The sequence below is a fragment of the Mixophyes fleayi genome, chromosome 2 (assembly GCF_038048845.1).
Source record: "Mixophyes fleayi isolate aMixFle1 chromosome 2, aMixFle1.hap1, whole genome shotgun sequence".
In the NCBI taxonomy this organism is placed as follows: domain Eukaryota; kingdom Metazoa; phylum Chordata; class Amphibia; order Anura; family Limnodynastidae; genus Mixophyes; species Mixophyes fleayi.
The window spans coordinates 331,187,434-331,201,543 of NC_134403.1; the positions used below are offsets into that span (position 1 = coordinate 331,187,434).

Sequence of the window (14,110 nt, forward strand, 5' to 3'; positions counted from 1 at the left end):
AAGTACTAAGAGAATAAAACAGGAGAACCCTGAATTACAGACGAATTCATAAAACAAGTAAAGAGAGGTTCGCATAAACCATGGAGTAATAACCTTGTAACAAATAAAGTCAGCAAAGGGGAACATACACAAAACAAGAAGAAGGGGGAGACGAGTGGAGGAAGGAAATGTGGGTGCTGAAGGAAGTAGGTTTATGTTGCGAAGGTTTTGGGTCCAGGCTCTAAAGAAATCAGCAAAAGGATAATGCGTGAAAAGTTGGGAATAGGAACTACAGCAGATCATCATCAGGGTGAAGAAGATTTAATTGAGGTAAATGTTGCAGTATCTGTGAATTCCAACCATGTGCGTAGTAAACTTCATATTTGTTAGTGGAGAAAAAAATAAGATCATCCATACTCAATTCCAACCTTGCAAACTATTCTTTTAAGATTGGAGAGGAAGGGGATCTCCAATGGATCGGGATCACAGCTTTTGTAGCACAATAGAGGTGATTTAATAAAGAAATTTTGTATTGGGTTAATTGTATGGTTGTCATATTAAGGAGTCAGAAACACGGGCTGTCTGGGACTTCTTTAACCAGGATTTCTTTTGAGGTGGCCATCGCCCCATTCCAGAAAGGGATTTTGGAGTGTAACCCACCAGATGTGGATAGGTGTTCCCAAGGCTTACTGAACAGGAGTACAATTTTTAGCACCAATTCAGACAGGATGTCCTGAAACTGGAGAAAGTAGCGAGAAGGGTGACTTATTAATAAGCGCTATAGAAGATATCGTGTATGAGAAAATACTGTCCCAGCTACACTTAATTACACTAGAGAAGAGATGCTTAAGGAGTCATATAATCACACAGTATAAATATTTTCATTAGACAGAGTTGGAAGGAAGCATGTCCTACCTCAACTCTAAGTTGCAGAGTTAAAATAAAGCTGTCCAGTACATGCAAAAGCAGCCGGTATATTCCCTGCATGCAAAAATAATAACTCTATACGTCTGCACCCCATGCACTGCAGTATGGCTTGTTCCGGAGAAAATTTGCATCTTCTATTTTTACTTTTGCTCCTTACTCTAAATAAGGCCCTTAGTCTCCAACTGCATAAAGAGACTGTTACAGTAAGCACAATTAAAGTAATGAAGGCAATCCCACAAGAATGATAGACAGATGTCATGAAGGAATGTTCCCCTATTATGGCATCCATGTAGTGTATTAGCAGTTCTCTGATTGAAGAAATTACAGATATTAAGACTGAAGGGTTGAACTTGGTGAACATATTTTTCAAGCCAACTATGTAAGAGGATGGGCTGTGTGCCAAATGCAGTCTATGGTTATTAGACCAGTGCTACACTACTTAGCTTTCCCTCTAGGCCCCTTTCTTATTGTTTTGTCTAATTGGCTGAGATAAGGTTAGAAAAAGGTGAATTTCTAGACAGGGTCAGTAGATAAAGTTACAGGGAGTGCTACATTTAGGTAGAGGCTAGATTATTATACTGTGTATACACTAGGTCCTTGTCATGTTAGTTATACCAGCGATAGAGAAGTGTGTTCACTCTTCTCAGCTCTGATGTTAACTGCTATGTCTGCTCTGTAATGTGTCCGCTCCTCCATGGTGACCACAACATGGGCCCAACTAGGTTCCAAAGACAAAATTATAATTCAGGTACTATATTTAGTACAAGAAAGTGTATGCTATACTATTATTAAACTGTCAGACAAACACAAATAATAAACATTAATAAGCAAACCAACACGAAAATATGATGTCAAGTATATTTATTGATCATTCATTAAATATGATAGCAGAAATACCAAAATGTGCCTTAATTCATCAATGTATTATATGAGGTTGTGCACACTGAATGGCTAAAGCATTGCTTCATTAAGCATCATATTTACCATTGGTGAGCATTTATTTCTGCTTCAGGTCTTTTCAGTTTAATACTTTGTTTCACACCTTCGTATATAGATCTATAGTTTGTGTCACGGACAACTGTGTGAACTGTGTTACAGAACACAATGCTTAGAGAACGATCAATATACACAGGTTGCATCTCATTTCTGTGTTGTTGTGTTTACTAACCATGTTGCAGAACAGAAAGAAGGTAAATAATGTATAAATTTAAAGAGAACATTACAATCAATGACTCAAAAGGGGTAAATTCAATTATGTGCAGAGTGCTTACAGAATGGTTGCAAAACCACTCCGCGTTACCCCAACATCACGGATTTCTCTTTGCCCTCCTTAGGGATGCGAGGAGTTGTGGTACTGTAGTACCAGAAAAAAGCTAATTGAATTCCCCCCCAAAAGTGCTCAGCTGCCAAACACACACATCAGTATATACCTTATGTTCTACATAGTGATCAACAATCAACTCAATTTATGTCTGTGCTCCAAGTTAACCGCCTGTGTAAGGATCAGACAGAAAACACCTGATGTGTTTAATGTTTGTCTCTATAGTGAGACGATTTTATGGTTTTGCAGCATTTTTATTAAACCTTTTTTGATCCGTAGCTTACAGTGCCCTCTGCTGAAATCCAGAACTATGTTCATGAACTTGTTCTATAAATGTGCTCATTTAAGCTTCATTCCGTCAATGAGCTGGACTTTCATCTCACCCATTCAATGATTTTGCATTACCTGACACAGTCCACTGGAATTTGGACTCGGAACAACTCATCAGTTACAGCTTCGACTTAATGTACATTGACCTGCCCCATACCCCACTATCACGGACAAATAGTATATAATAATACACTGTAGATATACACACACGTTTCTATAATATTACACTGTAGATATACACACATTTCTATAACATATATATATATATATATATATATATATATATGAACATTACATATATAAAAAAAACACACACACATTTTATATATATATATATATATACATACATATATATATATATATATATATATATACATACACACACATATACATACAAGTTAACCCATGCATGATACTCATGCATTCTAGTCAAATCAAGATACTTAAGGTCTTAAAAAGGTTCTTGTCATGCATTTGGGCCTAGCCCAGGCCTCCTCAGGGGAAGATCGTTACTTCCCGACGCAAGCGCCCTTTTTAATGTGTGTTCATGAGGTAAAATTACCTCACGAAAATGAGTTTGACCCCTCAACTCGTAAATTTAGCCTTTACTACCCCTCCCACGGGGGGAAGAGGGGATGATGGAAGTTAACTGACTTGACTATTCTAATTTTTTTGTCAAATAATGTCAGTATACCAAATTTCAGGTCAATTGGATGAGCCCTTTCTGAGAAAATAGTTTTTTACACACACACACACACACACACACACACACACACACACCTCTACACATGTGTGTTCATGAGGTAAAATTATCTCACGAAAATGAGTTTGAGCCCTACCAAATTTCAGCCCTTTTTGAATTTTTTTCCCCACACACACTAAGAATTTAGTAGGTCAGTGTATAACTCTGCCCAGCAGGTGTCGCTGCAACTTGGTTTTTTTTTTACACACACACACACAGACGCCACTAAGCATTTATATATTAGATATATATATATATATATATATATATATATATATATATATACATACACACACCCACACACATACATACACATATATAATATATATATTGAGATTCTTACCATTCTTTTCTCCACAATACGTACAAGTTTAATGTCCAATGTAAGGTGCATGTGGGTTTCCTGAAGTGTAAGATAACCTATCTTGCATCCAGTACCTTCAAGTACGTGAGCACCCACTCACCCACCTGTATTCTGCTGTATCCTTCCTGCTGTATTTTTCTCTCTATCCATGGAAGCTATCACTGTACTGTCTTTCTGCTGAGAGTATGGTGTTCTCCATCACAGTTCAAAAGGCCAAATAAATACATGTATAAAAGTCAAAGGCGTGACAGCCTATATAGTAGAGTTGGTGACACACTGGATACTGTACTTGTTCCAGACTAGACAGGTGACTGATAAGCATATTACTCTTACCTCATCATCAGAATCATCTGCAAACGCTGAATGCTTTGGCAAACAAACATTTTTCTGGAGCAGTTTCTTGGGAATAATAAGTCCATATCTGTGAGATAGAAGATCCAGATGTAAATATTTAGTAATAATCCTGTACTGGACCATAAATAACACATATTTCACAATCAGTGTCTCCCTTTTGCAATGCATTTTTCCTGGAAAGCTAAGAACGTCAACTAAGTGAAAATCAGGATATTTGCCACTGCTTTATACAACATGCGAGTGCAGTTGATATGCTGACCAGTCTAGTAGATATAAACCTTGAAAATGGTATGTTCTAATACCAGGTACACACTGTACTAACTTACCATTTCTAGAATACCAAAACAGCTCTATTTACTCAGAAAAACACTACCTGCTGTCATATTTCTGTGACAGTTTTTCCCACTTTCTAAGTCACTTAGTGAGGACCTGCAAGGGTTTAGAATAATTAATATACTTCTTCTTGGACATGCACATTTCTAAGTCAACGCACCTAAACAGAGTAATAAAATATTTTTAGCTTCATTATAAATTATAATATACAATAAGTAATGACATGAGTTACTTGGACTAGAAAGTTTAGTAAAATACAAAAAATTATATTCTAATCAGATAAAATATTTCTACATACGACAATCTTGGCTCTAAAGGAATATAGAATTCATGAGCTGCCTTTTATCAAGTTCATGAAGGTCACCCTTTTAAGGTAATTAATGCAGCTTCTTTTCAAACATACAAACAGTCAATGGGAGCAGGCAAGATCCTGCTGGGCTCCCTCCAAGACTGAAATCTATCAGGATCTCACAGAAGCAGAAATAGGCGGCCCACCACTCAGGCTTCTCGCTACTAAACAAGTAGAGAAGAAGCACTATCTTATGTGATAAAAGTCATGTAGTGGACATCTCCATTAAATGATTGCCCATCTCTCTCTCCCCCAACATACAGAACTGTAGGGTTTCCATCCCAGGTGAAGGACAACTCACCTACACAGGTGCCTCCGAGCCTCTTCTCTCCTCATGGACAGTAAGTCTCTGTGTTATATTTAAATTGCTAACCGGTTGTGAACCCAGGAACAGGAATCATTGGACTGGCCTTATCCTATAAAGATGTCACAGGACCGGGTACAATGTACAGTCTCATATTTGCTTTGGATGTCAGATTGACTGCTTCGATCATCTAGAGAACATGATTGAAGAAAAGGCAACCAAACCAAAATGCATCTATAATGCTCTTTAAAAATGTATTATCTCATGGCAATAGCCTTTGTTGACTTTCATATGAATCCATAGCTAGTTATGTACATGGTTACCGATCATCAACACATGTATTCTCAGCCAATAAAAACTAAGATTTTTCTCATTAGTCATCTATGACCCAAGACCTCAAAAAGTTCAGGAAGATATAGTATGACTGGGTTGATGGCTCCTGCACACATCTGTGCTAGGAAAGGATAACAACCTCATGTACACTAACACACGCTTCTGGTGATGTGTTGATAATATGTGTTCTATGTGCTTTTATGCACTGCACTTTCACTAAGATAATCTATTGTACTGACAGCGCACATTAACACATGGCAAATAGGGCTTACTATGTTTCAGAAATTCTGACATTAAAAGTTTGTAAAGTGTTGGTGGGAAAAGAACCAGAGACTTTTATTTGTCCTATTTTACCACATTTATTATTGTGTGAAAAGTGCAAGAAATGAGCCCAGGGCTCATTCACCTTTATGCACTGCTCTTTTACAGTCCAGCACGTATGAATAACAGGCACTTTTAAACTATTAGACAGCGTTTTTTAACAGCGTCTTCAATACTATTGACAGACCCAGCAAAGTATTTCTGGCTATGTTTTCCAAAGTATACTTGCAGCACATTAATGATATGACAAATGTCCATTCTACAGACCTAATGTTGCCTTCAAATTTTTAAAAAAACACATAGGTGAAAAGGAGCAGTTAAGTATGATCTATGATCAATTCCGAGTGTCCTTTCATTTCCAAGGCTGCAGAGTAGTGTTTTTACACAGTTGCTGATGCTGAACACTCTTACCTCTTAAACCATACGCACTTAGGAGGAGCCCAGGACTTGAACTAGGTGCATCTCTGTGCCCTCGACATGTCCTTACTGTACAATATTAGTCCACCCCTTCCCTCCCCCATTCAGCCTCTCAAGTGGTAGGCAGTTGTAACTGTCATTTACAGTCAGGCATGAATCGCATGCAATTGTGTGCATTGGCGCAAGGTTCGTTTCTGATCATGTGCAGAGTTATTTCACACAAGATACGCTACGCAAGTAGATGTACGTCCGACCATGACAGTGACAGAAGTGGGACTCATTTGTATTCTAATCTGAGCTAAAGCACCGAAAACCAAACAGTATAAACACAAACATTAGAAAAAGACAGTTGTAGCAAGTGTGTGTGTATGTTTGTATATAATATATATATTATATACAAACATACACACACACACACTATATGGACAAAAGTACTCGGATGCTTGACCATTACACCAACAGGGACTGTATTGACATTGTATTGAAACACATATGCTTTAATATGGAGTTGCTCCCCCTTTTTCAGCGATAACAGCTTCCACTCTTCTTGGAAGGCTTTCCACAAGACGTTGTGAGTGTTTCTGTGGGAATTTGTGATAGTAATGTTACTTATGAGATTCTGATGAATGGATCCCCTAGCTAGGAGCATACTACACTATTTATCTCTCTCTTGATTTACAACTTTCCTTTGGACTCATCATTGCGTTATGGAAAATTGATAAGGAAGATTCCATTCTACCTTTCACCAATACATCAGATAAGCCTATTATATTTTACACTTTGGTACGAGTTCACTTGGCACCATTATCATTGATCACTTTGAAAAAAGTTTTTATACTATGTGTGGCGCTTCTCTGAAGCTGGACAAATGCAGGTGAGGATGAGTGCTGGCATATGTTTCCCCGTTTTGATTAATAATTATGCCTACTATAGCCCTGGCTTCTGCCTGGTCAGGCCAACAATAGGTTTACAAACCAATAACCAAAACTAATGTTTTAGCCACATTGCCTAAGTTGTGAGGTGAGCAAGAGTGACTATTTCTATTATGCTAGATATTCATATTTGTATTGGTAAGGACAAGTGCTAACAACAATTGTTGTTTTGCAATGTGTGTATATATGTTTATTTGTGTGTGTGTGTGTGTGTGTCAGAGGACAAAGACCTTTAACAAGGAGTCAACGGCAGACAATTATTCTACATCCTGGGGATAAAAATCTGCAGGACTTTGACAATGTGCACAAACTGGTTATGGTACTGGATGGTGTTTAACCACATCAAGAGTCAGCTTACGTGAAATACTTTTTTCCACCTCAGGATTATCATCTACATAAACAAGTAAACTAAAAGTAACCATTTAAAATCCTTTGGAGCTTGAGTATTTAACAAGTTACATGCATGAACTTTGCCTCTTATAGAGGTGCTCTCAACACCAGTTTTTCCTCATCAGTCTGATGAGATCCTCACTTCACAACACTAAGTTTTGGAGAACCACAATCTACCTCCCAATAAATGGCATCCTACTCCACTTCACTGTCCTATATCACATCACTGCTGGCTACACTTTGTTCTATCCCTGACTACTTCAAAACCTGGCACATATGGACAAGCTGGTGATGAAGAAGGATAACAAAAAGGTGCTCTGACCCGAATCAAACACACATGAAAAATAGGCTCTCATCTGCTCACCCACAAATATAATGACAGCTACTCTTAGTTTAATACATTGTATTTACGGCTTGTAAAGCGCTCGTACTTCCATGTAACACGTTTTACTATTATCATTATTACATACTGTATAACAACATTCCCCAGCTCTTTTCTACCAGCATCAGAAACTTTCAGCAGAAGTATAGGGGCATTAAGATTTAAGTTTGCCTACAAAAAAGTTTCACCTATACGAATTATTAAAAACATCTTCGAGTAGCTTTAAGAGTCCAAAGAAGACACAGTAACATAACTTTGATTTGATGTTTTCAAGATAAATAGTTTAGAAGTAATTATATATGACTAGGAATACAATTAGTTAAGGAAATGTAATGTGTTGCATCATGGCGCCACCTACAGGCATAACCAATAAGATATTTATTCACATTAGCCATAATACTTCATATTTTACATTTGAAGGCTAAAAAAATACTTCAAAGTGAATCAGGGTTCCTCACTATAGCTTTTCCATTACTAATGGTAGCAGATAGGGGTGCCCTTTATCACACCTCATTTTTACACTACAAATGAAACCCAATGCAAAGTCACACATTCAGGGCATCAGCTTTCAGAACCAGGTTTACTGTTGATGACTTCCTAATCACTTCCCTACAGGCATAGAATGTCTAGCCCAGTGTTGGCTATCCTGTGACACTCCAGGTGTTTGTGAAACTACAAGTCCCAGCATACCCTTCCAGCAATAAGCTGCTATATGTTGGCAAAGCATGCTGGGACTTGTAGTATCACAACACCTGGGGGTAAATGTATCAAGCTGAGAGTTTTCCAGCGGGTTTGAAAAGTGGAGATGTTGCCTATAGCAACCAATCAGATTCTAGCTGTCATTTTGTAGAATGTACTTAATAAATGATAGCAAGAATCTGATTGGGTTTTCAAACCCGCCGAAAAACTCTCAGCTTGATACATTTACCCCCTGGAGTGTCACAGGTTAGCCAACACTGGTATATCCTATCTATAATAGTTGGTTAGATAAATACTTGTGAGCTCAAACCAGCTGTTAGACAGATAAATTCAGATAGACTATATCTGACAAACAACTAAGAATAGCCTAGGTTTTCTATTTACAAAATAAACTGGGATAAAAACTGTCTGCTTTGAGAGAAATGTCAAACGTGTCCTCTATAATCTCATTCTCAAACAAGACTAAGATATTGCCTAAACTTGATTCTTGGGCCTCATACCACATCTAAGATACTTTCCCCATCATTCATAAACTAATATTCAATCCCCAGAAGAGGGGTTCAATCTTTATGTGGTGCAATATTTTGAATGACTCTAATCTTCTCTGAAGACCGATTTTATTCAGATACAGGAATTAGATTTGAACTGTATTATTAGCCCAGAAATCTGATCAATTTGTGTTGCTCAAATCTGTTCCATCTCACAATGTGCCTCTCACCTCATAACTCTTTATAAACTACTATCCAGAAATTATCCTAACGCCTAATTGACTGCATAAAAGCTGCCATGATTGTTCTTGCAAATGCTGGAGCAAGTGAGGAGTTTGCATGGACCTGCTTTAAACTTTCTAGTCTTACCCTTCTGTAGTTACACTATGGTCAACCGTTTTCCAAATACTGTCCAAATTAGTGTATCAACCAAAGATCCAAGGGGCGGCTTTAGCACTGCTCTACATGTATCCCTAACCTGGGAAAAATCGACCAGATGCCAGGTCAGCTGCTACTGTAAGTTAAATTGCTGATTGAACAGATGTGGAAATCCAGCAAACTCACCTCCCTGCGGAAGATTGTTGCCAGGGTGCAATACTGTCGTAAGATGGAAACCCAGTATGTTAACTTTTCCCCATCACAAACCTACAGAGGAAAGACATTGGACCTCTGGGCCAGAACATATGGCTCTTTTGTAGTGTTCTGATGCTAATGTTTTACTATAAGTTTGCACGTACTCTGTGGAAATGCTTGAAGTCTGACCCTTTTACCCTCCTTGTGTCCTGTAATATAAGTTAATAAAAATGAGTAAAAATAAAAAATAATAATAATTTGTTCTGAAACTACATTTATATATTACAAGATCTGGTTTGTTTTCATTTATTTGTCAAGATCTAAAGAACAGGTGAATTTCTATCATTGTTTTTTTCAGACTGAACCTGTTACATTTTGCATACAAATTACATTACAAGAGATTAAGAATGGGTTAATGCTCCTCCATTTAATGCATCCCAATTTAATTTAGGAAATGTGACTGACTTAGCTTACAACCTAGTAAATATATTAAGTTATCAATAGCATAGCACACCCTACCGTTTTAAATTATAGGGTTTTATTCTTCCTTAAGTAGCTATCCCTAATTTGTTGTTACCATCCCAAAAATTTGCAAAATAACCCAAATCTATTTTGTAAATAGAATGCATCCTATCCTGTCTATAATTGCTGGTTAAACACTAGTGAGCTCAAATCAGCTGTTGGGCTGATGCTTCATTGGTAGGTTCTACACAGATCCAACCAGCAGTAATAACATGGTGTCAGTAAAGGGGATACGGATGTATTCATTTTTTATTATTTTTTTTTAGCAAGGTGCATACAAACGTCAGTACATTAGGACAGGGCCTAATTCTTCCATACAACTGCAGGTCAAACCTGTTACTGCAGGAAGCTGCTCTATAAAGAGGTGACATTTGATGCTGCAGCGGTCACATTGTTTTTCCAAAAAGTAAAACAAAAATAATGAAACAATACATCACTGATTGGAGTTTATTAAGCCCTATTCTCCCCACCATCTTCACTGGCACAAGTTCATGTACCCAGTATTGACTGCTGGCATCGTGACACATCCTAGTTTCATTTATGTGGCGCAGCACATTAACCAGAAGTGTAACATTAATTATATTGCTTCAGATACGGACCCGGCTGTTCCTCTTTTCATATAAAACACAATACAACCACCTCATTCGCCCCTAGCAGTTACAGACAGTCCCAACAAGTGGCCTGCACTATTGTTACTTACTGTTTCCCGGGAGCCGCCATCTTGCCCAAGATCCACGCAAGCGCCGTGTTAAGAACGGCACATTCCAAGCGGTCGTCGGCTTCAGTACCTCACTTACAGGGCGGAACACTTTTCTTTATGCTTTAGGCAAGCCGGCAACGCTCGAACGAATATACGTATTATTGCATAATCTATTAGTACTAAATTAACGAAATAAGTGTGGCGAATCTGCTGTCATTAATTCGAGGCTAGCGGATGTTGCTATGGTAACTGTGGGAGTTGTAGTTTTTTTTCTCCAGAAAATGGTAATTCAGCCTCACAGCAAAGTGAAGTTTCTCAGTGAATGTATTTTAGTAGGCGTTGTACTACTAGGTTTTCACTTTGCTTGTTAGGTATTAGTTTATATCAAATCAGATGTATGTCAAAGTTGTTAATACAATACATTAAATATGATAATTATCTATGCGTAATTTTGTAGCTCAATATCACATGCACTGCAACAGAATGCATTACCCCAACCTTGTGTGCATCCCAAACTGATGGCTAGTGTACACATCAAATTCAGTCCTTTTGGACAGTATAGAAAGATCATACTTGCCAACTCTCCCTGAATGTCAGGGAAACTCCCTGAAACAGGGGTGATCTCCATCACTCCCTGAAGAGTCTGGCATTCTCCCTGATGCTGAGCTAGTACAAGACGTGGTTGGCTTCGCCCATCTGTGGCATGATGACACAGTTCAGAAATTGTGTCCTATGTCCATGTATTGATGCCTATGGAGGTGGCCATTTTCATGGAGACTAAGATTTAATCAAATACTGACAGGTAAGACAACATGACTTCAGTAATGGAGACAGAAATGTAAAAAATACTTCAATCTCTAGAAATTCATTAGCTGCTTTTCTTTAAGGCATAGTTGATATTCCGGGAGACTCCCGCATTTCTGGGGAGCATGGCAACCTCCTGGTTCTCGCCCCAGCAATAGATACGTGGTGGGGGGCGGGGCTTAATTAAGCAAATATCGCGTCATCTTAGCCCTGCTCCCTGCTGTAATTGGCCAAAATTGTGACAATCGTTTAGGGGGCGGGGCCAAAATTAGGTGATTTGACAAGCCTCGCCCCAGCATGCCAACCTCCCCCAGGATCTCCCTGAAGCCAACGAGGAAAAGTTGGCAAGTATGAGACAGATACAATCTGAATGGCTACTGTGACCAGGGCCGCCAACAGAAATTTGGGGCCCTGTTACACCAACTACCAACTATTTTGACTCCCCTCCATACATGGATGAGAAAGGAAAGGGCTGTGTGCCGCTGTGGCTATGCCACAGTTTTGGGTCGTGGTTTCATTATTTTAAACATGACATATTGGGGGAGATTCAATTAGAAAAAAATATATGTGATGTGTCTCCGGAACGGCCATGAATACACCTTGCTTGTATTTTTTTAGTGAAATATCTGCTGATTTTTACTCGCGCCCCATAGAGGTGTGAGAAAAAACGAGAGGATATTTTTACCGTACTACCGATAAAACTGCGCAGCCGCGATGTTCCTGAGAACATCACTGCTAATTGAATCGCCCCATTATGTATTAAAACAGTGTTGCTCTCAACTACATGTTATTACAGCTTTCACAACCTGGTACTGGATTCTTGTATGCATCCTGGAATGTTGGGACCTGGTTGGAAAATGTATAGGTACATGAAACATTGAAAATAATAAGTGAACAAAGTACATAACACAGATCACACAGTATATAATACATACATTATAATAAAACATTACATTTATCACACCGTCCCCAGCCACATCATTCCACCCCCCCACCCACATCACATCACCTCCCAGCCACATCACGCCACCTCTCCTGCCACATCTTTAACCCCACCAACATCTCATTGACACACCCAAAGCATACTTACCTAAGCTGTGCTGGTCCTGCAGAGTGAGCAGGGCAGCTGTAAATCTTGTGAGATTACCAAATCCTGCGAGATTTAGAGCTCCTCGGACAGTGTGTGACATCCCACACTGTCCTGGGACTGGCAGTTCCCTGCTCCCTCCCCATAGACCCAGACAACCTACCTTATGTATTAACTTTCTCTATTTCCAGTCTTACATTTTAGTTACAGAATTCTGCTGCCCAGTATTTCCTGTCCTTTTACTTGACAGATTGTGTACTTTATAGATGTAAGATTCCTCCAAACTCTTCTTAACTCCTTATAATACGTCGCTTGTCTGAAAAAAAAAGACTTTAGAGTTGAATGCAATTTGGTAGTAATTTATGGCCCAAAAATGTGCATTCAAAATAGCTTATTTCAACCCATGTATAACCCTCCTTCTCGTTAACATATGAAAGTGACAACAATTTTTGTAAATACACACACAAAATTCTATAATATATGCATTATATGAAGAAAACACCAAGCAGCTTCAGAGGTGAAATGGGTTATAAAAGGCATATCTGTGTCTGCGGTCATATCTGTATTGACTTTCAATGCCACAATCTTGCCCTTACTATACTCGGCCTCCCCCTCACGCATCTTCTGGCACAATAGTGGATGCATGGATCTCTGCTTTGGCATATATACTTGCAGGTTCCTGTGTGGGTATATGCACAGAGTGAAATCATGCAATTTTTGCTTCGCAAACAGATATACACTCAGCTGTGCATGATGCCCTATGTAAGCAGGAGAGAGCAGAGCCATAACTTAGAATTCTAGCGCCCGGGGTGAGAAAGACAAATGCCGCCCCCCTAGCTCTCAATTTTAACCAAATGAACCTAAAATATCCCTAAATTGCGCCCCTCTTCAGCATTGCGCCCTGGGCGGTTGCCCCTGTTGCACAGCCCTAGTTACGGCCCTGGGAGAGAGGTCCATACGTCAAACATCGCTGGACTCATCATCATCATCATCACCAGCTATTTATATAGCGCCACTAGCTCTGCAGCGCTGTATAGAGAACTCACATCAGTCCCTGCCCCATTGGAGCTTAAAGTTTCTTTACTTCTGCAGACCTGGGGGTATATTTACTAAACTGCGGGATTTAAAAAGTGTAGATGTTGCCTAGAGCAACCAATCAGATTCTAGTTGTCATTTGTTTAGAACATTCTACTAAATGGCAGCTATAATCTGATTGGTTGCTATAGGCAACATCTCCATTTTCTCAAACTTGCCGTTTAGTAAATATACCCACTGGTCTTTCTGCAGACATGCATCTGCAGGCAACCAGGAGAGTGGAAGCAAGAACGCACAGGGCATTGTGGGATCCGCTAAACCTCATGAACACCAGATCTCCCGGTAAATAAACTTTGGGGAGTATAACTTGTGATAGTTCAACCAAAGCTAAAAAAAATCAGTTTTGATGGAATTATCCTTTAAC

The 14,110-nt window shown here is 38.9% G+C and overlaps 1 protein-coding gene across 1 annotated transcript in view; it reads right to left on the reverse strand.

Annotated features, from left to right (window-relative positions):
* The window catches only part of NSRP1 (nuclear speckle splicing regulatory protein 1), a 38,571-nt gene extending 27,687 nt beyond the window's left edge, over positions 1-10,884 (reverse strand). The window contains exons 1-2 of the mRNA XM_075196881.1: positions 10,761-10,884; positions 3,997-4,084 (exon numbers count right to left, since the gene is read on the reverse strand). Coding sequence (XP_075052982.1) covers positions 3,997-4,084; positions 10,761-10,780 — 108 coding nt within the window. The 5' untranslated portion in view covers positions 10,781-10,884. The remainder of the gene's footprint in view (positions 1-3,996; positions 4,085-10,760) is intronic.
* Between the last annotated feature and the right edge of the window lie 3,226 nt (positions 10,885-14,110).